This window comes from Acomys russatus, chromosome 7 (assembly GCF_903995435.1).
Source record: "Acomys russatus chromosome 7, mAcoRus1.1, whole genome shotgun sequence".
NCBI lineage: Eukaryota > Metazoa > Chordata > Mammalia > Rodentia > Muridae > Acomys > Acomys russatus.
The window spans coordinates 4,999,973-5,025,860 of record NC_067143.1 but is presented as its reverse complement, the minus strand read 5'-3'; the positions used below and the strand labels follow the sequence as shown (position 1 = coordinate 5,025,860).

The 25,888-nt window shown below is 55.7% G+C and overlaps 2 protein-coding genes across 2 annotated transcripts; one reads left to right on the top strand and one right to left on the bottom strand.

Moving 5' to 3' along the window:
* Positions 1-489: 489 nt before the first annotated feature.
* Kash5 (KASH domain containing 5) lies at positions 490-21,438 on the top strand (the record flags this gene model as incomplete). Its single annotated transcript, XM_051149428.1, has 19 exons — positions 490-679; positions 4,532-4,636; positions 4,918-5,104; positions 5,482-5,549; positions 7,277-7,343; positions 7,609-7,770; positions 8,172-8,289; positions 8,538-8,588; positions 14,467-14,544; positions 14,835-14,891; positions 15,139-15,198; positions 15,738-15,802; positions 15,965-16,052; positions 16,433-16,543; positions 18,360-18,418; positions 19,831-19,876; positions 20,798-20,850; positions 20,927-21,046; positions 21,135-21,438. Coding segments are annotated over 19 exons (1,827 nt in total), but the record flags the coding sequence as incomplete, so codon positions are not given.
* Positions 21,439-23,177: 1,739 nt separating this feature from the next.
* On the bottom strand, positions 23,178-23,642 carry Pth2 (parathyroid hormone 2). The gene is made up of 2 exons (XM_051149427.1): positions 23,515-23,642; positions 23,178-23,352 (listed from the first exon to the last, which is right to left on the bottom strand). The coding sequence occupies exons 1-2, from the start codon at positions 23,640-23,642 to the stop codon at positions 23,178-23,180; spliced, it is 303 nt and encodes a 100-aa protein (XP_051005384.1).
* Positions 23,643-25,888: the final 2,246 nt, after the last annotated feature.

The following is a 25,888-nucleotide window of genomic DNA, read 5'->3' as shown; positions in this document are numbered from 1 at the left end:
CGCGAGGCCTTCAGCTCCAGATAGAGAACAAGAGGCAGGTTGGCAGGGTGAGTCCTAGACAGAGGCCAGTTCACAGAATAGCATGCAGGTCAGAGTTGCTAGAAGATACAGCATGGCTGAAGGAAGCCATGGCCAGGCAGGTGAAGTCTGCAGCCTGTGGGAGCAGACCAGAACCTGGGAGGAAGCTGGGACCTTAGCCCACAGAGAGCAAGGTGGGCCTGAAGTAGGGCTGTGAGGAAGGGCACAAGGTGGAGCCCCTAGGACAGGATGGTGACTTAATAGGTTATGGGCAAGAAAGGTGGCCACAAACCCTAGGGGCAGGAGGTGACTCCACCCCGTCGCCTCCTACTTTGATCTCACTGCCTGCTCGTTAGTCCTCAGATTGCCGTCCCACACCTCAAATCCACAAAAACAGGTTGGAGTTGGCCTGGGGATGGCAAACAGGTTCTGAGAGCCCTGAGGGCGTGGGGCAGAGATGGAGCAGTCTGAGTCCCCACTGTGGCTGGTCTGAGGGACGCCATCACTCTGCTTGTCCTTGTAGGAGCTATCTGGGCAGCCTGTCCCTTTCCCAGCCCTCTGAGCCGTGGGGGGAAGCTGAGCGCTTGGACAGCCGCTGGAGAGCAGCTGGAGTGGCCCATGGACCTGCCCGCGGGCCAGCCTAGTGGCCCCACTGCACAAAGTAGGTGTCTGCCTGGAGAAGGAGGGAGCTATGCATGGGTCAGGCTGGGAGCTGGAGAGGCGCAAATGATCACATGATGTGTGCTGGCCACGGGGCTTTCCCCATCTCCTCTCTGAAGGGCTGTTGGGGACAGAAGGCTCTACACAATGTAACACCCACACTTCCCACCTCTTATTTTGGGTAAAACAGGTGCCCTGTCACCTCTGTCCCTCCTGCTGCACTTCTCTTCCTGACACTGGCATCTGACTGTCACCTGCTTAGTCAAAGACTGCCCCCCTAGGGCATAGCTTCAGACTGTGTTCCACTCGTGTGTGTGTGTGTGTGTGTGTGTGTGTGTGTGTGTGTGTGAGTGACACAGTGCAGGAGATGGGATCTAGGGTTTTGTGTGTGCTGGACAGCCACCAGTGCTAAGTTGTGTCCCCAGCTCTGGGTTTTGGTTTTGGTTTTTGAGACAGGATCTGGCTTTGAGCTCTCACTCCTCCTGCCTCAGCCTCCCAAGTGCAGAGAGTGTGCTCCGCCATGCTCAGCTCATATATGTAACTTTAAGAGAGACCTGCTGAAAAAAATAATAAATAAATAAATAAATAAATAAATAAAGAGAGACCTGCTGGCCGGGCGTGGTGGTGCACACCTTTAATCCCAGCACTTGGGAGGCAGAGGCAGGTGGATCGCTGTGAGTTTGAGGTCAGCCTGGTCTATAAAGTGAGTCTAGGACAGCCAAGTCTACACAGAAATCCTGTCTCAAAAAACAAGAGTGAGAGTGAGGGGGGCAGGACTCGCTGGCCGGGTATGGTGGTGTACCTGTAATCCCAACACTTGGGAGGCAGAGGCAGGTGAGTCTCTGATTTCGAGGCCAGCCTTGTCTGCAGAGAGTTCCAGGACAGCCAGGGTTACACAGAAAACCCTGTCTCAAAAGAGAGAGAAAATGTGACCCTGGAACTGAGGGGCAGAGGCAAGACAGTAAAAAGTTCAAGGTCAAACCAAGCAGGTGATGCAAATGACATTAACTGATTTTATTTATTTTGTACATATACAAACTGTTTTCTGACCCAGGCATGGTGGCACATACCTTTAATCCTAGGGCAGGCGGATCACTATGAGTTCGGGGCCAGCCTGGTCTACAAAAGTGAGTCCAGGACAGCCAGGGCTACACAGAGAAAGCCTGTCTTGAAAAACCAACCAACCAACCAACTAACCAACCAAGCAGTTTTCTGCTGAGTTAGTCCTGTGCTTTGAGACATCTTTGAAAACTAGTATGCACTGTACACTAACAGACACCCTGTTCCAGCTTGGCCTGCTCAACTGCAGGAGAACCGAGTGCAGCCGCTGCCCACTGCCGCTGCTACCCCAGAGCAGCGTCTGCGGCTTTGTGGGTAGATGCAGGCATGTGGGTGTGGGAGCCAGCACACATCAGCTTGAGGATGACCATGGGTCAGCCTCTGCTCCGTGTCCCTCACTCCTGTTTTGTCCCTATCTGTCTCTGCTCTATCTCAACAGCTCTGCTCCCCAGGCCTCTCTCCTTTCTCCGCTGTCTTGGACTCTCCCTCCACTCATCTCTGATTTCTCTGTCTCCATCTCCTGACACTGCTAAACGAGAGATCCAGTCTAATGGGGTAGGAAGCCCCTCCTGCCTTTATATAGGCTGTCATAGTCAGTGCAGGAGCACCCTGTCTTCCAGGCTCCTGGGTGTCCCCACACGTGGGCTGAGAGCTGCACCCCAGCCTCAGGGCTAACCTCTGCAAATAGGGTGTTAAGGGCAGCGTGCCAAGACTAGAGATGGCTGGCTGGTTTGTGGAGGGTGACTGCCAGCTACCCTCACCTGCACCAGCAGAGGGCGTGCGGCCACCAGGAACTATGCCCACGGCCAGGTCAACTCCTGAGGCTGCCGTAAGGAAAAGGAAGAATACACCCAAAGGGAAGAGCAAGGGCTGAAAGACAGGGTGGCAACAGAGAGGGAAGGAGCTTGGAGCCGAGTAACAAGATGGAGGAAGGGTGAAAATGGGACAGAGGCTGGACATGTGAGAGAGGCTGGGGGAAAGTGGAAGAAGGGTCCAGAAAGAAAAGTAGAGCCAGCCAATCAATGGCCTTTAGTCCCAGCACTCGGAGGCAGAGGTAGGCAGATCTCTTGAGTTCAAGGCCGGCCTGGTCCACAGAGTTACAGGACAGCTGGCACTACCCAGAAAACTCCTGTCTTGAAAAACCACCAAAAAAAAAAAAAAAAAAAAGAAAGAAAGCAAAGTTAGAGGCAGGAGCAGAGCTGGGGCATGAAGAAGGAAGGAGAGGACAAAAACGGTGTCTTTCTGGAGCACCTTGTGAAGGGACCATGTAGCAGTGGCCTTGCTGGGCCACAGAACAGAGTCCTTCTTTGTACCGGGAAGGATGGAGAGCAGTAGGTGGCTGAAGTCCACCTCCCCTAACTAACCTGGGCCCCGAATGCCCTCCTGGGAGCAAGAAAGGTCCATGTCAAAGTAGGGTGAAAATCCTGGAGGTGTCAGGGTGAGAAGGGGTCTCTGCTGGACGGCAGCTGTGGCAGCTTCTGGTGACCCCTTAAGCTGTAGGACTAGCGGCTGCCAGGGTCCCCGTGTCTGTAAGTGCCAAGCAGAGGGCCCACACACATCATCTTACCCTTCCCTAGGAGGGAGGGAGCTCAGAGTCCTCAGCCTCTAACCCTGCCAGCCATGTGCAGTGGGCTGTCATGTCAGCAGGCCAGCCAGTGAGAGGCAGGAAAGCCACCTCCAGCTTGGAGAAGCTCTGCTTACGGAGTGCCTGCTGTACACATGCAGTGTGAATACAGCTGCAGGCCAACAGACCCTGGAAGACAGGCACACACACAGGCACTCGCGTGAGTGTGCATGCATACACGCGCGCGCGCACACACGCGCACACACACACACACACACACACACACACACACACACACACTGGATCTAAGCCAGGTGAGAGCTGCCTTATCAACATACACATACACGGGCCACATGCCTGTGCACACACACACGTACATATATGAACACATAAACACTCCACATTTGCACATGCACATATATGACACATACATAGACACACATACATACGCTACCCACACCCCAAGCATATCACACAGTCACAGACTTCCACACACATGCGTGCATGCACACACATCTTTACATATGTGGACGAAGCAACCCGCTTATTCCTCTTGAGGATTTTACTGGCTTGAAAACAGATCTCCGGGAGAAGAGCCTCGCCACAGACATGCTGTGGAGCTCCTGACTCAGGGGAGTCTGCAGGGGCTCAGCTCCCGGCCAGTCCCCTGCCAGCCCCTCTTTAGCCAGCCCATTCCTCCTCCTCTTCATCCTGGTGCTGGCCCTGAGCTGCCCCAGCTCTGATGACGCCATGCTGAGGATGTGGAGAGCAGAGGCTTGGTCCCTGGGGCAGCTGGAGGAAGGGCTGCAGTGGTGGGATCGATGAGGCTGCCCACGGCTTATCGGATTGTTCCTGGCTCCTCAGCCACCTTCATGCTGGCTCGTCCTTGCTTTCCCCAAGCCTGGTCCCCCCTGCCCATAGCCTGGGAGGCTGGAGACGGGAGGAGGGGAGGGTCACCCCAGAGCTCATCAACGGCTCTGAGCCCACGGAATACGAAACACTAGACAGGCACGGGGGAGGGAGGGCACCCCTGGTCTGAGAGATGGGACCTACTGAGGGCAGTGACCCAACAGCCCTCACGTTGCCACCTTACTGGAAGCCTCCTGCTGTCCTTCACCAGTCCCAACCACAGGTAGCCTTGAATAAGCTCCCCCTCACCTCAGCAGAGCCTGGGCCTTGGGCAGCAAATCCTGGTGTCTCCTCATAAAGAGAGGGTCCTCTTTTCCCTAGTGTACCTCTGGGAGCAACCTGAGGAGGCGAATTCAGGGCCACTGCTCAGCCTGGAGGAACAAATCCTTAACTCCACATTTGAAGCCTGTGACCCTCAAAAGACAGGTAGGACCTTAGGGGGCCCTACAGGAGCAGAGTAATGGCATGAGGAAGGGGGTGGGGTAGGAAGGGCTTGGGCCCTCTGGCCTGCTCATCCTCTTTGGTCCACTCTGAGATGGACTGGAAAGCTTCACCGGGGTGGGGGTGGGGGACACAGGACTTGCCCCAGGTGTGTTTGCATGGGCAGGCGCGTCACCAGCCCACTGATGACAGACACTCTTCCCAAGCCATGGCCTGTCTCACTGGCTGTTGCCCAGTGCAGCCCTCCCCACCATGCTCTGTCCCAGGCACTGTGGCTGTGGCCCACCTCCTGGCCTACCTGGAGGCTGTGACAGGACAAGGCCCTCAGGATGTGCGCCTCCAAACACTGGCCCGGAGCTTGGACCCTTACGGGGAGGGTGCTGGAGCCACTGTGGAGTTGGACACCTTTCTGGTGGTCATGCGGGACTGGATTGCTGCCTGTCAACTGCAGGGGTGAGTCCTTACAGCACCAGCCTCCCACCTGGGAAGTTCCTTCCTGTCTGCTCTGCAGCCAGTACCAATTAGGCCCAGGAACCCCCAAGTTGGCTGGCTTAAAGCTAAGGAGAGGCATGTGAAAAGATATGAAGGGGTAAAGCAGTCTGGGACCAGATGCCTTAGATGGTGCAGGGTCCAGGTAGGACTAGAAGGGCTGACAGCAGGAAGGGCTGTTCTTCACAGCCCAGGCCCTGCCATCTGGCCTCACCTTCTCCCATACAGCCACTCTCATCCAACTGCCCTCCCTCCCTCCCACCACCATCCCCAGCCCCCTGCAGGCACAGGTCATAGCTGTGGTGGCTGCAGGGGACCTGAGCCTCTTGCCTTTGATACAGGGGATTAGAGCGGGCAGAGGAGGCCGCCGCCTTCGGGGGAGCCCTGGCTTCTCCACACCTGCCATCTGGTGAGACTATTTATAGAAGGGGATGGGGGGGCAGGGGTCAGTGGGAGGGGGGCGGTGTTAGCAGGGACTTCTCATCTACCCACTCCACACAGCAAGGGCTAAAGTGAATGGGGCCTTTGCTCCACCGGCAGCTGTGGTGGCTTTCTAGTGCCTCTGGGGCAGTCCTCTCATCCTAGACTTTGGGGTCAGGTTTTCCATCCCTTCTTCCCAGTATTCCCCATCCTGCTGTCGCACCCCCTCCCCTCTGCACTTCTTACACCCCGTCGTCTTTCCTTGAGAGCAGGCATCTGCCCAGATGTATCCCAGCACCGAGCACCTCACAGCTCAGAAGTGTACCACTAAAAAGTGGCTTTACAGAACCACAGTTCTCTTGGCATTCTGTTTTTCTGCTTTTCTTCCTTCCTTTCTTTTTCGTTCTTTTTGGTTTTTGGTTTTTGTTTGTTTGTTTGTTTTGTTTTGTTTTGTTTTGTTTTTCGAGATAGGGTTTCTCTGTGTAGCCTTGGCTGTCCTGGACTCACTTTGTAGACCAGCCTGGCCTTGAACTCACAGAGATCTGCCTGCCTCTGCTTCCTGAATGCTAGGATTAAAAGCATGCGGCACCATGGCTGGCTCTTTTTCTTTCTTTCTTTCTTTCTTTCCTTCCTTCTTTTTCCTTTTTTTTCTTTCTTTTTTTTTTTTTTTTTTTTTTTGTTGTTTGTTTTTTTGTTTTTGTTTTTGTTTTGTTTTTTTGAGACAGGGTCTCTCTCTATAGCTCTGGTTGTCCTGGATCTCAAAATACTAGCTGGCCTTGAACTCACAGAGATCACCTGACTGCTGGGATTAAGGGCATGTGCCAGCACATCCAGCATTCTCTTGAACCTTGAACCGTATTCAGCCTTCGGGGCCAGGGAAGACTGTACAGGGGGCTGGGCCAGCTCCAGGTCAATGGGGAAAGACAGAATTGAGGCAGAGGCTGCAGCGTTCCCAGGGAGAGAGTAAAGTAGAGCGAGCATGGATGTGGTGAACAGGGTCAAACTGGCTGAACTCCAACAGAAGACAGACTGGCAGTGAGGAGGGCCTGAGGCGCTGTAAGACAGAGAAAGCTGGGGGCAGGAGAGGAGTGGGCTGGGGAGTGGAGGTGTCCGTGGTGACTGGTTCTGGAGACCTGGCTGCGCTCCAGCCAGGCATGAGCACGCAGCCTGTGTAATAAAAGTAGATTCAGTGCCGGGCGTGGTGGCGCACGCCTTTAATCCCAGCACTCGGGAGGCAGAGGCAGGTGGATCACTGTGAGTTTGAGGCCAACCTGGACTACAAAGTGAGTCCAGGACAGCCAAGGCTACACAGAGAAACCCTGTCTCGAAAAAAAAAAAAAAAAAAGAGTAGATTCAGCCCAGGGAGCCCCAGGGATGCACATTAAGAAACTGGTAGGCCAGAGTCCTGGGCAATCCCGGGGTCCTTGGATACTCCAACATTTAAAGTCACCAGAAAGGGCTGGAGAGATGGCTCAGCGGTTAAGTGTGCCGCCTGCTCTTCCAAAGGTCCTGAGTTCAATTCCCAACAACCACATGGTGGTTCACAACCATCTGTAATGTGATCTGATGCCCTCTTCTGGCCTGTTTACTCACATGCAAGCTGAGCACTGTATACATCATAATAAATAAATAAATAAATAAATAAATAAATAAATAAATCTTTTAAAAAATAAAGTCACCAGAAAGTCCAACGTCCTGTTATCTGTCTCTTTCTAGCATGCCCAGAAGCTGAGGAGCCAGCCAACTTAGAGAGCTTTGGAGGAGAAGACCCCAGGCCTGAGGGGTGCCTATCTTCCCCGTCCCCACCCCCTCTTCATTTTAGGGGTGCCTGTCTTCCCCATCCCCACCCCCTCTTCATTTTCTCCAGCCACTCTGGGGTGTGGGAGCGGGGAGACTGATGGTTTTGGCTCAGGAGAGCCTTGGAGTTAGATTCTTAGTTGTCCTCAGAGGAGCCCTTTTCCTAGCTGCAGGCGCCTGCCCCACCTAGGGAGCTGGGTGGAGTGGGAGCAGGGGCAAGAGTGGTGACCTGGGGCCCTTGCTGCCCTCAGGCCTGCCACAGCCGAGCTGCTGAGCAGCCTGGAGGACCTTGAACTCAGCAACCGGCGCCTGGCTGGCGAGAACGCCAAACTGCAGCGCAGCGTGGAGACTGCTGAGGAGGGCTCAGCACGCCTAGGGGAGGAGATTGCAGCCCTGCGGAAGCAGCTGCGAAGGTGGGTACCATGCCTTCCTTGCTGACCCCATCTCACTCTGGCCAGCTCTTGCCCCCCCCCCCCGCCTTTGGATTCAGTCTGTCCCCTTCCAGATTTGGCGCTCTCTCTCTCTCTCTCTCTCTCTCTCTCTCTCTCTCTCTCTCTCTCTCTCTCTCTCTCTCTCTCTCTCTCTCTCTCTGTCCTCCAACCCCTTTCCTTTCTTTGCTGTATGGCCCTGTGCTCCCCTCTTCAGGTGAACAGTGACCACTGTGTCCACCCCACACAGCTCCCCTGTCCTTGTCTCTCTGTTCCCTGTGGTGCCCCTGGTCGGCCTTGTGTCTGGTCCCAGTCTCCCCTCACAGTCTGGGATAGTGTGTTCTGCTTCTCTGCCTGCCTCCCCTCACGGCTGTGCCACCTCTCAGTACCCAGCAGGCCCTGCAGGTGGCCAAGGCTTTGGACGAGGAGCTAGAGGACCTGAAGACTCTGGCCAAGAGCCTGGAAGAGAAGAACCGCAGCCTGATGGCCCAGGCTCGACACACAGTGAGTGCTTGGCAGGGCACATCTGGCCGCAGAGAAAGGACAGAGGTGAAGGGGCAAAGGTTACCTGACTTCGGGTCCTACTCACCCCCCACACCCCCAGCCTACCTGCCATCCTCATGACAAGAGAATGTCAGGAGCCTTCCCCAGCCCAGCTCTTCAGTGACACAGGCCCTGACTGCATTCCTGGGTCAGGGAGGGTGCTGGGCAGGGACTGGAACTGACCCTGTCCTCTCTTTGGGGTGGGCCAGGAGAAGGAGCAGCAACACCTGGTGGCTGAGGTGGAGACGCTACAAGAGGAGGTGAGCTGAGGCCTGCCCACCTTCAGGGGTTCCTGCCCCTGTCCCGTGACCAAATGGGCCCAGCATCCTACATGCTGTGATTGTCCCTTGCCAGTTCTTCCCTTATCTGCATTGGGATCCCCTCACCATCAGGGGAGCAAGCCAATGGCCTCACCTCATGGGACAATGTGAGGCTTAAACCAGATGCTCAGAAAGCTCCTAACTCAAGCCAGGTATGGTGGCGCACGCCTTTAATCCTAGCACTCAGGAGGCAGAGGCAGGCAGATCGCGGTGAGATCGAGGCCAGCCCTGTCTACAAAGCGAGTCCAGGACAACCAAGGCTACACAGAGAAACCCTGTCTTGAAAAACAAACAAAAAAAGAAAGAAAGAAAGAAAGCTCCTAACTCAAGGTAGGAGCTGTAAGGTGTGCACAGGAAAACCCAGCAAGCTGGCATGGTGCTCTGTGCCTGTCATCCCAGTATTTGGGGGTTTGAATCAGGATTATGAGTTCAAGGCCAGCCTAGTCATGTAACAAGACTGTCTGAAAAAAAGTCAGATATCATTGTTTATAGCAGTATGTTGTTTATGGGTTTGCCCCTGGCGATGCAAATGAAACTGCAAAACTTCTGAAGCATGTTTTAAGCATAGGTATTGGCCTCACGCTGGGAGTATGACGGCACCATGGGCTGCGACCCTTCCCCCTGTCTCAGCTTTTGCTCCTGTTCTTCATGGTGGTGCTGGAGATGGTGCTGTGGGCCTTGGGCATGCTGGACAAGCCGCCACCTGGCCTGCATGTTCTCCGGGCCCCAGCAGGAGCCTGCACGGTCGCGGCGGAGAAGGGCGAAGTGCTGGTGATTTACCTGAGGACTAGCCCTACACTCAGGCCTATTTAAGTCCTTGTTCACTCGGGCTTCTTGTCCACATTGAAATTCATCGAATGAAATGCTATTACTCCATCTCTCCTCCCTCAAGGTGGCAGATCCCTGAGGGGTTCACATCCCAGGCAGCAAGCACTGGTCCTCACTTGATGCCCATCTTCTGCTATCCTTCTTAGCCATCCATGGGGAGGCCAAAATTGCCTTCAACTCAGGGTTCAGCCCTGCCTCCACCTCCTGCTGCCTGCCTGTTCTCCTGGGCTCTGGCTGCTTTCCTATGAGGGCACTGTGTGGCCTGCCTCTGCTGCTGGGAGCTGGGAGGGATGCTCACTCAGAATCCCAGGGGTCCTATGCTTCCAAGGCTCCTTGCCAGGCAGGTTCAGGGCCTCTGAGCCAGTCTCTGGGTCTTCAGCCCCAGCCCACAGCTCATGGCCTACCCTGAGTCTCTGCCCTGTGCTGCACTGGGCTTTTTACTGAAAGCCTAAGTCTCTCTTCCATGGCTCCTTTGTGAATGGTTGTCCTTTTTTCAGGGCAATGGAAGCCCTAGGGTGGGATGGCTGCTGCCCCAAGCCTGCATTCAGTCGGTATAATATCTTGTAGAGTTTGTTTGTTTGTTTGTTTGAGACAGGGTTTCTCTGTGTAGCCCTGGCTGTCCTGGACTCGCTTTGTAGACCAGGCTGGCTTCAAACTCACAGAGATCTGCCTGACTCTGCCTCCCCAAGTGCAGAACGTTTTTTTTTTTATGGGCCAGGCATGGTGGCGCATGCCTTTAATCCCTGCAGAGGTCCTGCAGAGGCAGGTGGCTCACTGTGAGTTCGAGGCCAGCCTGGTCTACAAAGTGAGTTTAAGACAGTCAAGGCTACACAGAGAAACCCTGTCTTGAAAAAAATTTTTTTAATTTTATGTTTATGGATGTCTTGCTTGTATAAATGTCTGTGCACCATGTGAGTGCCTAGTGCCTTGTGAAGACCAGAAGAGGGTGTTGGATCCACTGGAACAGATGGTTGTGAGGCACCATATGAGAGCTGGGAATTAAACCTGGGTCCTCAGCCGCATGTGGTGGCACACACCTTCAATCCTAGCACTCAGGAGGCAGAGGCAGGCGGATCGCTGTGAGTTCAAGGCCAGCCTGATCTACAAAGTGAGTTCCTGGACAGCCAGGGCTACACAGAGAAACCCTGTCTCAAAAAACCTAAAAAACAAAACAAAACAACAAAAAAAACCCAAAACAAACAAACAAACAAAGAAAAGAATTAAGGAAATCTAATCACAGCATTTGGGAGGCAGAGTGAGAGGCAGGTGGATCTCTGTGAGTTCAAAGCTAGCCTGTAAGTAGTGATTCCAAAGACAACTGGGATTATGTAGAGACTCTCTCTCACTCTCTCTCTCTGTCTCTCTTTGTAGTGTGTGTGTGTGTGTGTGTGTGTGTGTGTGTGTGTGTGAAGAGCACAACTTCCCATAATTCCCATTGCTTTGGTGGTCGCTTGCATTCTATCTTGCGTCTCTTTCCCTCTCTCCCTCTCTCTCTCTCTCTCTCTCTCTCTCTCTCTCTGTCTCTCTCTCTCTCTCTCTCTCACATACACACATACACACACACACACACACACACACACACACACACACACACACACACGAGGAGACCTCTCCCTGCAGGGCTCTTCGCACAGGTACCCAGCTTTGGTGGCTGTCAGGCTTCTGATGTCCCAGCACCATGGGCTGCCACGTGCCAGCTCCCAGTGAACATGGGCCGGTTCTGCCCAAAGCAGTTTCTGGTCTCTGTGTTGTCTGGTGGCTTGATAGCTTTTTTCCTTAAGTGGGGGTATGCTGAGAGTGGAACCCAGAGTCTTGCATGTTTTACGGCAAGCAACACTGAGCCACATCCCCAGCCCTGGGTTTTTTGTAACAGAGTCCACCACTGTGTAGTACAGGATGGCTCCAAACTCACACCGGTATAGTCTGAAACCTCAGGCAAATTCCTCCATGCCCTCACCAGCATTTATTTCTTGCTTGTGGCCTCATAACTACAGATGGCTCCAGGCAGGTGGGGAGGCACCAGCGCCCCGACACGCACACGCACACGCACACGCACACGCACACACACACACTCACGCACACACACACACACCACCTCCATATCAGTGCAGCAGTCAGCTCCACCATATCATTGGCTGGGGAGAATCCCTTAACTACAGCTGCGAGGGAGCCAGGAGGATGTCTCACCTTCAGCCTAGAACTAAGACAGCCAGCCTGCAGGGCTGGGGACAGCTGTTCCTATAGCAGCCAGGTTTTCTTGTCACTGCCCCCAGGTCATATGAAGACAGAGGAGTTAGCCCTGTGAACAGACCACCTTCACCCCTGCCTCCTGCCCCCAGGCCCTGTGCCCTGCAGAGGGACTTGTTGGCTTGCTAGCTGGAGCTATTCTCAGCCTGCCGGCCTGCCTGCCGCAGCTGCCCACTGAGATCTGGAGACTGAGATCTCAGGTTACAGCAGGGCCTGGTGGAGTAATGGGACACTCAGTCTCCAAAGGTCTGGCTGCTGGCTGGATCCCAAGGACCCACAGCCGGTGCTTCCGCAGGAGGCTGCAGGGTGCTGAGATGGCTTTTGGGTCCCACCAGGTGGACAGGTGTTGACACAGCACTCCCAGCTGTCCTTCGTCGCCCTTCACCAGCAGCCCAAGCTGCTGAGGTGAGTGAGGCACTGATGACCTGCACAGGGACGAGGCTGGGGACCAGAAGAGCTGGCCTCTGTACCCTGGGCTCTGGAGGAGGATGTGGCTTGCCAGACTTAAGATGCCTAGGACCTCGGACTTTGAATTGTCTTTTCTTTTGTTTTTCAAAACAGGGTTTCTCTGTACTGAATTGTCTTTTTTTTTTTTTTTTTTTTTAGTTTGTTTTTTGTCTGATTCAGTTTTTTGGTTTGTTGTCTTTTGGTTTGGGTTTCAGTTTTTTGGTTGGTTGGTTGGTTGGTTGGTTTTGTTTGTTTGTTTGTTTGTTTGTTTGTTTTTTCGAGACAGGGTTTCTCTGTGTAGCCTTGGCCATCCTGGACTCACTTTGTAGACCAGGCTGGCTTCGAACTCACAGCGATCCGCCTGCCTCTGCCTCCCGAGTGCTGGGATTAAAGGCGTGTGCCACCACGCCCGGCATCTCCTTCATTCTTAAAAAACGATGCGCTGGGGATTGGGGAGATGGTTCAGTGGTTAAAGGCACTAGCTGCTCTTCTAGAGGATCCAGAGTTTTTGTTGTTGTGGTGGTTTGTTTGTTTGGTTTTTGTTTGGTTTGGTTTTTTGAGATAGGGTCTCTCTGTGTAGCCTTGGCTGTCCTGGACTCGCTTTGTAGGCCAGGCTGGCCTCAAACTCACAGTGATCCACCTGCCTCTGCCTCTCAAGAGTTGGGATCAAAGGAGCCTTATTCTTGATTTTAAGATAAGGTCTTGTGTAGCAGGCTGGCCTGGTACTTATTCTAAGCACTTGGCCTCCCTCAGCTTCCCTGCTGCTGAGGTGATAGATAGTTTTAGGCCATCACACCCAGCTTTGGGCCATTTTATTCTTAGGTCCCACTGGGCAGCTGCTGTGCATGCCTTTTCCTGACCTCACTGCCTCCCCTTGGAAGGCCCAGCCCAGGCACGTCCTGCCCCACTGCCCAGCTTGGGCCTCCTCAGTGAGCCTTGGCTATAGCGTTATCCACTTCTCCCTTGTGTCCACTTCTGGCCCCTGTGCACCTTGGTTTTTGTTTTAATTTTTATTTCACGTGAATTGGTGTTTTGCCTGCATGTATGTCTTTGTAAAGGTGTCGGGTCCCCTGGACCTGGAGCTATCATTGGTGCCAGCTGCCATGTGAGTGCTGAGAACTGAACCCAGGTCCTCTGGAAGAGCAGCCAGTACTCTGAACCACAGAGCCATCTCTCCAGCTCCCCCTGTACACCTGGAGTGCCACCACTTCTCACATCCCTTTTGTCACCCAGGGTTTCATCTGGCCTCCTAGAAAAGGCTGAGCGTTAGTGGTGGGACTGGGCATCACACAGATGGGGTGGCCTTCCTTGTCCCTTCACTCTCTAGGCAGGCTCCCCTGTGGAGCTGAGGGGAAGAATGCGGATGCTATGAATGGCTGTCCTGCCTCACGGCGTTCTCTTACGGAGCCAGTGTAACATGGGCAGTGCCAGCCCTGGGTCTACCCACCTGCTTGAAGGCAGGGAAGAGGGCAAAGTGTGCGAGTCACCGCAGGCCACCCCAGGTGGATGGACAACAAGGAAACTGTCTGATTTAGCTGCTAATTCTGGAGTTACGGTTTTGATAACGGAAATAAGTTGTTATGAGTAGGGGAAATGGGAGATTTGCTTTAAAGTGACTGGGTCAGACAGGAAAGCAAAAGACATGGCGAGAAGAAGAAACCAACGTATAGATCATTGCAGCTGGGCATGAGGACTAGGTAAAGTCGCCCATAGTTCAAAGCTAGCCCAAGCTATATATTGAGACTGTACGTGTGTGTGTGTGCGCGCGCGTGTGCGCACGCGCATTCATGTGTGCATGCGTGTGTTCTGGTCTCATGATACTTTTGTATTTTAGGAAACATGAGTTTCTTTTAAGTTTCTATAAATGCTCGAGTCTAACATTTCTGTCTGGTGGGTGCTAGGTGCTGCTGATGGCTATAAATGTCTGTAACCGTTAACATTTCACTGGCCTGTGTTAGCATGAGTGAGAGCTGTATATCCTGGAGCAAATTACTCAGCTCCTCTGTGCCTGAGTTGCTTTTATCTTTTAAAACGGGAAAAGAAATGGAGTCACACAGGCAAAGTGTTTGCAAGTTATTACTCATTTAACTCACAGGGACCTCATGAAATCCTGATGTCACCCTGTCATGGGGAGACCACCTATGGAGAAATCCCAGCTGAGGGCCCAGCATGGTGGCAGGAGAATTAAAGGGCTGACAGGGTGGGGGGGCAGGGACAGGGAGGGGGCACACATGGCAGTGAACAGCTCTTAGCGTTAGTGCTGCTGACTGGTGAGCATGGCTGTTCCTCCCTCCAGAACGGGAAGCTGCTAGCTGAGCGAGATGGAGTGAAGAGGCGGAGTGAGGAGCTGGCCACAGAGAAAGATGCTCTGAAGGTGCCGCATTTGTCTGGGTCCTGGGGCCTCCTCACCTCCCCGCAGCGAGTCAGCAGGGCAGCCTCTGAGAACAGGCTCTTGCATCAGAATCCATGTGCTGCAGGGCTGCCCAGGCAGCTAGTTGGAGACCCCTTCAGAGCAGCTGACATCCATGGGTGTCACGGGAGACCTGGACGGGCCTGGCCGGGAGGGCGGGGGAGGCTCGGGGGGGGGGCGGGAGGAGGCTGAGGGGGAGATGTGGGGGCCTGGTGGGAGGCCGTGAAGAGATGGACAGGCTCCTTCCTTGGCAGCGGCAGCTCTGTGAGTGTGAACAGCTCATTTGCCAGCGTGAAGCAGCCCTCTCAGAGGTGAGGGACAGGGAGGGGACAGGCCTGCCCTTCCTTAGCATGTCTTCCTAGGCCCTGTCTTGTGTGGCAGGAGCCCACCCAGCTCTGGGCCCTGGTCGAGCAACCCAGACAGGCCTGCAGGGTCCTCCCAGGTCACAGTGTGGCCTGCAGGGTCCAGGCTTTCCCAACTCAGCCAGCTCCCCTTCAGTGGCCTCATGTCTCGGGGGACTGAGTCCTGGCTCAAGTGGCTTTGTGTTCCCTACCCCAGCGTACCCACCACGCAGAGAGTCTGGCCCAGACCCTGGAGGAGTACAGAGCCACCACCCAGGTAACTAGTGCCCATGGCACCTCTTCTGCCCATCTTTATAGGGTCTTTGCACGTGTGCCTTTCCCTCCCCGTCAGACTGCTGCATCTCTTTGCCTTTCCACTCCGCCCCTTCCATCCGCATTCTTCATCCCTGTCCGCTACTAGCTCTGGTTCTCTGTGGGTGTCTTTTCCACAGCCCTCACCTCTCTGGGAGCTCCTGTCTCCCCTGCCTTTCTGATGTTCCTGCTGTGCCTTTTGCTCTGGCTTTCTTCTCTCTCTCTCTCTCTCTCTCTCTCTCTCTCTCTCCCCCCCCCCCCCCGCCCCTTCTCTCCTGTCCTGGACTCACTTTGTAGACCAGGCTGGCCTTGAACTCACAGTGATCCGCCTGCCTCTGCCTCCCGAGTGCTGGGATTAAAGGCGTGTGCCACCACACCTGGCATTTGTGCTCTCTTAGTCTGACTTTCTGCCACTGCATCTTCATCCTGGTCCATGGGCAGTCTGTATGTGGGAAGAGGAGTGCGTGGGGCTCCACCAGGGCCCATGCTCTGCTTTCTATGCAGGAACTAAGGCAGGAAATCTCAAACCTGGAGGAGCAGTTGAGTCAGAGCCAGGAGCACCCAGAGCAGTAAGTGTATAGTCAGGATGGGACAGAGATGAGTGACTGATGACTCACAGGGGAGGGGAGGATCAAGTGGATGGTTAGGCATGAAAGGGTCAGGAGGAGGCTGGGCTACAGGGTGAAGGCTGCAGACTGTTCCCAAAGGTAGGTCTCCCTCTGTGTGGCCAGGCTGCTGGAAGGGGCTGAGGCAGGAAGAGTGGGCTGTGTTATGACTCTGCCCCCATCACTGGACTTGGAGATCCAGGCTCTCTGGCAGGTAGGCTCTGCCCCCGTGGAATGTTCTGGAGGACACCGAGGCGGAAGCTGTGCATATGCCCCTGTGTAGACCCTCACTTCTGGCCCTCAAGGTCTGGGTACTTGGTGACTCAGCTCACGCCATGGCCAGGGCAGCAGCCCCCAGTCACCTGTCCTCCCAGCCCAGCCCTAAAGACAACTCTGTGGCCATGTTCCTTAACATCGTCTCCCACCCGTCCCTGGTCCCATCACTAGTTCCCTCTGCACTGTCCATGCCTTCCCAGCCCTTTTCCACCTGTCGGCTTGTCCCAGCCCCACACCTGGGCCCCCTTCACCGCTGTCCTGCCTGGGGCCCCACCTTGCTCTGGCCCTCCCAGGCTCAAATACAGCTTCTCCTTCCAGGAGCAGGATGCAGCAGGTTCTGGCCTCTCCAATCCTCTCTGTGGAGTGTGGCAGTGGGAGGAGGCTGAGGGTGAGCCCCATGAGGAGGCTGAGGACCCTGCTAGAAGACAGGTGAGCAGAGAGGCTCTGAGCCACAGGAGACCAGGGCCCCCAAGAGGCTCTAAGGATCCCATTGAAGCTCTCTGCCCCTTTGCTGTGTCATCTACTCTTTTTGTTTTCAAGACAGGGTCTCTCTGTGTAGCCTGTGTAGGCTGTCCTAGAGCTGTGTAGACCAGGCTGGCCTCAAACTCCCACCTGCCTCTGCTTCCTGAGTGCTCGGATTAAAGGTGTGTGCCACCATACCCCAGCCTATCATCTATTCTTTACCAAGAACCTGCTTTGTGCTGGGTCTTCAGCCCCCACCAACAGGACACACCCCTGTCCTTAAGAGACAGGCAGTCTCAAATTGCTCTAGAGAAACCCTGTGGGATGCCCTTGTTTACAATTGCGCATATTGTGAAAGACATAAAGTGTCTTTAAGAAAATATGCCTAGTGGGAGCGACACACGCCTTTAATCCCAGCACTCTGGGAGGCAGAGCCAGGTGGATCTCTGAGTTTGAGGCCAGCCTGGTCTACAGAGTGAGTTCTAGCATAGCCAGGGCTACACAGAGAAACCCTGTCTCAAGGGGAAAAGGAAGAAATGAGAGAAAAAAAGCTTAGCTTTGAAATGAATCTGAATCTGAGCTGCACAGAAACCCTGTCTCAAAAAAGAAGGGTCGCGGAGGCCCCTGAGGAAGGCAAGCTCAGCAGCTAAGCAAGATCATGAGATTTCTTCTCCTCAAGGCTGGAACCCAAGGTCTGTTCTAAGCTAGGCACATGGAGCCAAGGCCCCTGGGACCCCCTGTGCTGGCCCAATACACAGCTGAGTCGCTCAAGACAGCCATGAACCCCAAATGGTCCAGCCAGTTCAGGTGGCCGTTAGCCTGGAGCAGAGAGGGGTGTCTGTCTCAGGTGGGAGACAGCAAAGGGAAGCTGAGCTTTCTTAGGACTGAGGAGCTCGGGGACATGAACCACACAATGGTCTTGGAAGTGTAGGTGACTTGGGTGAGGAATGACCATGCAAAGGGGATTGTGCCTGTCTCTGGCTGTGAGCAAGGATGGCAGGGTAAGGACAGGGCAGGAGGCAGAGTGAGAAGGGAGGTGGGGGAAGAAGTTAAATTTATAGGTAAGGTGACATCTCGTAGGACATCCAGGGGCTCCCAGACTTAGCCAGATGCACAAGTCTGGAGGTCACTGATTATTAGGAACAGAATGAGGTGACTCACGGCAGTTCTAGACCTGGGAACGCTGCAGCAGGAGGCTTGCTATGAGTTTGAGGCCAGCCTGAGCTACTGAGTTAGACCCTATCAAAAAAGAGAGAGAGAGAGAGAGAGAGAGAGAGAGAGAGAGAGAGAGAGAGAGAGAGAGAGAGAGGACAAGGTGTCCGCACAGCTATATCCCAGCTCCAAGCGCCTGCCCGGCTCCAGCTTGCTCTGCCTCAGCCCCAGCCCTGAAAACTCCTCAGCAGCCATGTTCCTTAATGTCTCCCACCAATCTGTGGTCCCGTCTCCACGTCCTTCTGCTCCTGTTTTCCTCGTCCTCTGCAGGGCGAGGTTCACAGCAGCTTGGGGTACAAGAGACTCTCAAAATAACAATAACAAACAGGTCAGGTTAGTGGCGTTGGCAGGTGAGGTCACAGGCACAGGCCACTGGGTGGGGACTTGGTCTCTCTAGTCCTCAGAAGGAGGTAGGTCGAATCATCAGAGTCTGTGGCACACCCAGCTTTCCCTGGGTGCTGAGGGAGCCCCAGTCTGGACCTCAGGTAGAGGGCACCTTGATGGAGCTGGGTCAGAAGTGCAGGGAGGGTTTCTGGTGCAGTCAAGGAGACCAACCCTTGATGTTCTGCAGAGAAATTTCCAGAGAGAGCCAGGCCACACTCTAGAAGAAAGCCAAGCACCACCCTTGAGGTAAGGAGCAGGTTGACAGTCCTCCCCCTGCCACAGTTAGAGGGTAGGGACTGGTGGGACCTTGCAAGAGTCACATAGCTGCCCTCCATTCCTGTCTGGCTGCCTCAGAACCCTGGGTCTGCCCTCAGCACATCCTGGCCCTAGCAATTCCAAGAGAAGATGGGCACCTGGACCCGGGGGGAGGCTTTTAGGGATCTTGGGGGAACCACGAGGACTGGGCTGGGTTTGCAGTTGTCATCCTTGAGGAAGACAGAGATGCAGGAAAAAGGCTGATGGGCCTTGGGGGCTCCCAGCCATGGAAGACCCTGGAGGCTCCAGACCAGTCTTGGGCACTGATACCTTGAGGGGCTGGTGTGAGCCTCCATGGGTTCTGAGAATCCAGCCCTGTGACTGATGGGGGTGTGTTTTGAGGCCTTACTCAGGCTTTGAGTAAGGATGGAAAGTGCTGGATGTCTGATGATAGTGCAGTCAGCTTCCTGTGGTGCCCCCCTCCTCCAGACTCCTGTGCTAATGAGGCCCCTACACAACCTCTAATTGGACTTGTCTGGGCAGAGCTGAGATTGGGCTGGCTTGGGGCTCTGAGCAGCATGACCTCCTCCTACGTCATTAGGATGGAGGGAAGAAGGGATTTAAACCTCCTGGGTGGGACTGCTACCAACACATTCCCAGGCAGCACCCAGCCCACCTTCCTCTAGGGAACAGCAGGCTGGGGGTGACAAACACTGGAGCCTGACCTCAAAGGGATGGGGACTCAATAGCCTACAAATCACATGAACATTTCAGGGGTTCACACTGCCGTGTTCAGTGGGGCTGGGCTGGGAGCAGCTGTGTGCTTGTGGCTGCTGGCTTGACTGCACCTGCAGGGTTAGATCCCTGATCCTCAGTGAGGCACAGGCTGGTGACAGGGGCACCTGGGTCCCTGTGGAGGTGTCAGCCTCTGAAGCTTGAGACCAGGGCCTCCCTGAAGCATAGGCCGGGAAGGGGGCTGCTGGCACACCCAGAGAAGTGATTTGGACATGGGAGAGCCCAAATAGTAAGGTTCCAGTGCTGGCAGAGGGGAGCGGGGTATCCAGTCTCTAACAAGACTTGAAGGGCCAAGGCTGAAAAATGGCACAGGACCCCCAGTGGGTACCCAGAGTTCACATACTCTGGGGTGTTTAGTGTGGAGATAAAGCAGGGAGCCATGGTTCTGTCTGGGCATCAGCTGGAAGGGGCTTATCTCTTGCAGGAAGGCCTGAGTCCAGGGCTTCTAGCCTTTTGGGGATCACAAACTCCCAAGGTTCTATTTTTCTTAATATCTGAAAAGTATGCAGAGCAGCTGCCATCAGACCCTGAGGTCCTCTGTATCTGCAGCTTCCAGTGGGAAAAGAGGAGTGGGGAGGTAGGGTGTGCAGTGACTCTGTCTGCTGTAGGTTGTCCAGAAGACAGGAAGAACAGGAAGACGAGAGCTGGATCCTGGTAGGCAATCCCTAGCACCCTTCCTGTCCCCAGAAGCGGAGGAAGTAACCCCAGCTCTTCCCCCAACTTACACTCCTCAGGAACAGACAGAAAAATCATTTGGTCGGGAGATAACAAGGCCCTCGCTGCAGCTAATGAGAGGCAGGGGTGGAGAGGGGCGACTGAGGCAATTGGCAGCCAGGATGTTCCCCTGGGCCCCCAGCCACATGTGTACAGGCTGTAGTCCCCACACTCTGAGCCTGGGGCCTCACAGATGTGGCTATACCCCAGCTGCATCACAACGCCCCCCCCCTCCCACTAAACAAGGAACTGGTGGCCGCAGTGATCTGGCAGCGCTGCTTGGGCCTGGACTCCTCCACTCTGCTCTGTGGTAAGACAAGGTGGTGGGCTCAGCCCAGCTCTTGTTAAGGGAAGGGAAAGGAATCTGATGAGAGATGAGCCTGCCATATGCTGAGGAATGTCGGGCCTGGCGGCGGTGAAGCGCTCAGCTGCCCTGCCACCCAGGCCCCTGGCTCTTCTCTCTGCTCTCGGTTCAGGGCCAGCAGTGGGTTTGAGACCTAGCAGTTGGTTTATCATGGCTGGTCATTGTATCTGGAGCAGATGTGGGCATAGGAGAACCCTGACTGACAGCTGTCCCTCCCACAGAGACAGGAGGGCGACAGGTTGGCAGAGCCTTCAGGAATGAAGCCTCCTAGGCTGGCCCTGTGAGCCCAGCACAGGATCAGGTGGCAGGAGAGAGAGGAGTGCTCGAGGGCTCCCGCCCTTACTGACACTGTGCAGCCTGGTCTAGCTTGCCCTCCTCCCCTTTCACTCAGAGCCAGGCAGCCTTGACCTGCAACCTCGGGTGTAGTCTGCACCGGGGGTGCTGACCAAGGCTGTGCAAATGCGTGAGTGGGTGTGCCCTGTGCTTTCTCGACCCAGGCTGACCCCTCCAGCCTTCTGGATGAACACTCCCCGGGAAGCTGTCCTGAGAGGTAAAGGGACACACGGGAACTGGAAAGGGACTGAGGACAGACCAAGCCTGAAAGTAATGCCCTTCCATCTTTCCAGGTGCCAAGTCCTGCCAGAGTTGCAACGAGCCCTTGTGCCTGTGGTGAGAGAGTTGGTGCCAGTTGAGAGGTCCCGGGCGGCCCACCACTGTCTGCGCCCCCAGCACTCCCCAGGGATCAGGTGTGCCCTTTAGATGTCTCCAGAAGCCATGCATTTGTGAGCCCAATCTCCTTGGGGCCACCTTCAGCCTCTCCTGCCTCCCCTCCAGAATCAGCCAGCCCCCGCTGCTCCCCACCCCCATTCTGGGCCTGCTGCTGCTGCTGCTGCTCTCCGCCTTGCTGCTCAGCCAGTCCCCACCACCCACCTGGCCGCACGTGCAGCTCTACTACCTTCAGCCCCCGCCGGTGTGAGGCGCCCTTCCCGGAAAACAGACCACCCCACTACCCCGTGCCACCATCGTGCCTCCCGCTGTCGCTGACTCAGAGTCAGGACGCGGGCCCCCGACATCCCTAAGTTGTTTTATGTGACCATGACCTACCCTGCTTCCTCCCGCTTCTTAACAATAGCAAATCACGTAGTAATGACTTGAGCAAAGGATGATTTCCTCACCAAACAAGGTCGGGGGAGGAGGGCAGCTGCGCTTCAGCTGAGTAAGAGGGGACCAAAGGGCTTCAGAGGCTGCTACTGCCGCACCGCCACAGTGCAGGGGCCTGGGGAGAGAGAGCTCACTGTCCCGAGCTGCGTCTGTGTGTCGGACTCTTTGCTGCAAGGGAGGCGGTACCAGTGCTGGCAAGCAAGAGGCATCCCTGATAGCTCCCCAGTGGCAACTCCGCAAAACGCAGCTTGCAGCCTCTGCGCTCTTAAATTGCAGACTGCTCTGAAGGAAGGGGCCCGGGACCATAAGCGCCGCACGCCAGGATCTTCCTACACCCTCGCCTTCCCTGTCAACACTGGTGACTTAGAATGCCAGGAGCCTCTTCCGAGCAAAGACAGGACCAAGGGGAAGGGGGTGGGCAGCCTGAAAACACGCTCCTCCACACCACCTTGTGCTCGAGAGCACGAGAAATTCTCTAGATCTGGCACTGGAGCTTTTTAAAGAACTCCCGGGGCCACCTGCGTTCGGTTTTGAGAGGCCATGTAGTTGGGATACAGGTGGCAGCAGGGGAGGATGTTACCGACTGGGAGGAGACCCATGTGAGGTGATTCGGGAAAGGCAGGCTGCTGACAGCCAGCGCGGGTTCTGCAAGAAAGACACCGAGGTAGGTTCCCAGTGCCCAGGAGACCGCTGAGAAGGGCAGGCCCAGCCATTTGGAACCAAGCCCGGGGCTGCCTGTGTAGCGGTGGATGGAACCAGGTCTGAGCCAATCCGCCGGGGCAGGGGGGATGTGGGGTCGGGGAGACAAGCCTGTGCTCGCCCGCAGGGGACGGGAGCTGCGCGAAGAGGGTTGTAGGAGGGGACCTGCAGAGGAGGGGTTTGGAGAACGGTGAGCTCTTTGGCCGCACCCTGAGCGTCAGGGCGAAGCGGCCTGGTATGGTCCGTCCGCTCGAGACAGCGGTCCAAATGGGGACTTCGGGGCGTGAGGTATCGCTCGCGGGTTTCTGTGGGCGCCGCCTATAAACCGCTCCTGTGCAGTAGCCGGGCTTTTGGAGCGGCGAGATGCAGGCTCCGCCCTTACAGCCTAAAGGCCAATGAGGACTCGGTCCGCCTCCAGAAAATGCAAATTTATGAGGGCGGCCTCCCATCCTCCGCAGACCAATCAGGGCGCGGTCCGCTCGCCCACCGGCTCACAAGCTACAGGTGTTGGTGGAGCGGGGTCCCGGGAGCCCCTGGCTCTAAACAGTTTCCTGCTCCCGACCCTGCGACGTAACTCCTGGAGCCCTCCCTCGGCCGAACACACGGCCCAGAAAAGTTGTTAAATCCAGATACAGCAAGGCATGGTGGTGCTCGCCTTTAATCGTAGCACTTGGGAGGCAGAGGCAGGTGGATCTCTGAGTTCGAGGCCAGCTTGGTCTACACAGAAACTGTCAGCCAAAAAAGAAAAGAAAAAGAAAACCCTCCCGTGACAGCTGAATCAGGGGCCTCGCAATTGTGACTTTAGGAGAGCAGAGCGGCGAGGAAATCCGGAGAGAACAGAGACTCGGGATAGACACCCCGAGAAGAACCACGGAGGCAACGGAAACCAGCGAGGACACGGAGGGGGCTGGTTGCAGTGGGACGGTGCGCCCCCGCTGGGGCCCCTCCCCACACACCCACGCGAGGGCGGCGCAACAAGGAGGCGAGGTCGCGGCGAGGCAAGGCTCTTTATTGGGCTCAGGGCGCGTCCGGTAGCAACAGCTTCTGCATGTAGGAGTCCAGCCAGCGGCGGCGCTCCAAAGCGGCCAGCAGACGCGCGCGCTCCCGAAACGCCGCGTCGTCTGCCAGCGCCAGGCTGCGCCGAGACAGCGGGGTACCCAAATCCGCCCAGGCCCGGCTGTTGGCGCGGAGGCTGCGGGAAGAGAGATACGGTGACTGAGCGCCAGGCCCCACGGGCCGCCGCGGGTCCCCACTACAGTCTGACGTCAAGCACCTCTGCACCTCCCCGCGCGGTACCTCACCTTCCCTTGGGGGTGTCTCCTCCCTTCCTGGGTATCCTGGGCCTCATACCTACCTGAACACACCAGCAAGGGGCAATGCAACTCCTGAGGCAGGGCCAGTGCCCCAGGGCACAAGCAGCAGCAGCAGCAAAAGCAGCAGCAGCCGCTCTCGGGGGCTCCTGGACACCTGGCAGGTCTCCATCACCTGTGGACACCGGACAGGATCTCGCTGTTATCCCGCCCCGAAGCCTGGAGCCCACCGCCCATCCCCCATTCCACCCCCACCGCCACCAAGCCTCCCGAGAGGCCCCCTACCGTGCAGTGGGCTCGGGGCAGCGGTGCTCACACCCCATCTTATATAGCCCAACAGCCCCCGCGGCGGCAGTGACGCAGGCCGGGCTGGGGGCGCGGGGTCACTCCACCCCAAGCTCATTAAGGAGCCGCCAGCGGTAATGAGAAGTCTGGTGGGGCCCTGCGCTGCCGTGGCCGCCACCAACTAATTGGGACCCGGAGCTGGTACTGAAGAAGCGGGGGGTGGGGGGGCAGACAGAGAGGTGGACACAAGGGGTGTGTCAGAGGAATAAAAATAGAGTCGGCAGAGGGGGACCATCAGAGAACAAGTGGAGCGAGCAGCAGGGAAGAGAGCAGAGGGATCCAGGAGGAGAAAGACACAGAGCATCACCTCCAGACAGAAGGACGAAAGACTGGCTGCCTGTGAAAGGAATAACACGGAGGAAGAAAGACTGGGGGCTCTGGAAATGGGGGTGGGGGAGCTGAAAAGAGAGGGTGTGGAAAGACAGGCAGGCAGGCCCATCAGAGCCGGGGAAGGAGAGCAGAGATGGTAGTGTGCAGACCGGAAGTCACCACCGTAGAGTGGGACTCAGGAGGCTTCCACAGGATGACTCCTTTCCCTCCCCACAAGGGATGCCAGGGGCTAGTGAAGATCCGGCCCAATCCATATCCAGCACGTTTAAAGGGGACCCTCAAGGCCACCCCACAGTGCCGCACATCTGTCATCCTAGCACCCAGGAAACAAACAGGAGGATCACTCCAAATTTGAGGCCTGTGTATGCTACATAAGACTCTCTCCAAGAGGGACACCCTCCTCCCATACCATGGACAAAGGAGGTGGACAAGGGCCTGGACTCCTGCCTCCACAGACAGGAGGGGACCAGACTTGGAATCCCAAGCCTAAAGGTGGTCAACCCCATTGGTCAACCCCAGTCTCCTGGGTTCTGGCAAGAGGGGACAACTGCATTCTTCAGCCTGAAGGGAACAGAGTAGCCTAGTGGGATTAAAGAAGAAAGTTACCAGGGATTTAGATCCTTGGATTTGGTTGGTGGATGGGAGAGGTCCTAGGACTCTTTTGTTTTCTGTGACAGGGTTTCTCTGTATTTCCTGGACCTCACTTTGTAGACCAGCCTGGCCTCGAACTCACAGAGATCTACTTGCTTCTGCCTCCCGAGTGCTGGGGTTACAGCTGTGTGCCACCACCACCACCACCTCCCCCCCCCCCCCCCCCCCCGCCCAGGTGGTACCAGGACTCATCGGAGAGTTTGTGTCTGTTGGGTTGGTAGTGGGTTTTTGGGGGGATGGGGGTGGGGGGTTGTGTGTGTTTGAGCGGCTGGGTTTTATTTTTGTTTTAGAGTCACTGAAGCCCAGTCTGGCCTGGGTCTCATTGTGTCACCCAAGCTGGCTTTGAACTCATAACTTTTGTGCCTTAGCCTTCCAAGAAGAGGGATCACAGGCCTGCGCCGTCATACCTGGCCAAACCTTGCCTTCAAAGGGAACATATCTTGATTAAAACCTAACTTAACTTCCTTCTCTACCCCAGCGATGAGATTCTATGTCTCTGTTTCTTTAAGAATCTCAGCTTGTTGCTAGGTTCTCAGGATCCCCCAGGGAGGGGGTCAGGTGCGTCACCTGTCACCTGTGTGCCTCTGGGACTCCCAGTGCTGCCTCTCCCAGTGCCATTCAGCAGCACTCCCTGCCTGCCTCTTTGTCCAGCGTTGATCGTCTGCTGTTGTCTTGGACACCACTGAACAGGTAGGAGACCCCCACGACCCCAGACGACCCTGCCCCACCTCCATCTCCATCTCCAACCCACTACAGGAGTTACTGGATCCCTAGCTCCGTCTTCTATAAACAGGGCGCTGAGGTTACAGTCCCAGAGGTCTCCATCTACATCAGGCCGGGCAAGGAGTCTACACCTCACATCGCTATGTCTAGCAACCCCATGTCCTTTCCCCTGTGATTCTTTTTTTTTTTTTTTTTTTTCCCTGTGATCCTTAAGCCCCTTTCCAGGCTCCAGTAATCAAAATCTCCAAATGTCCTAATTTCTGGCTAGCAGCAGAGACATGGACCCTTTACCCTCCACTCTGTGGGACTCAGCGTCTTCCTCCTCCCTGACTCTGCCTGAGCCTCAGCTCCTCCAACGCCCCCCCCCGT

What these genes read in the sequence shown, in the direction of transcription:
- Pth2 (XM_051149427.1), bottom strand. Translation starts at nt 23,642, where the DNA reads ATGGAGACCTGCCAGGTGTCCAGGAGCCCCCGAGAGCGGCTGCTGCTG. An exon ending in CCCCTTGCTGGTGTGTTCAG is followed by an intron (nt 23,353 to 23,514) that starts GTAGGTATGAGG and finishes CTCTTCCCGCAG; the next exon opens with CCTCCGCGCCAACAGCCGGG.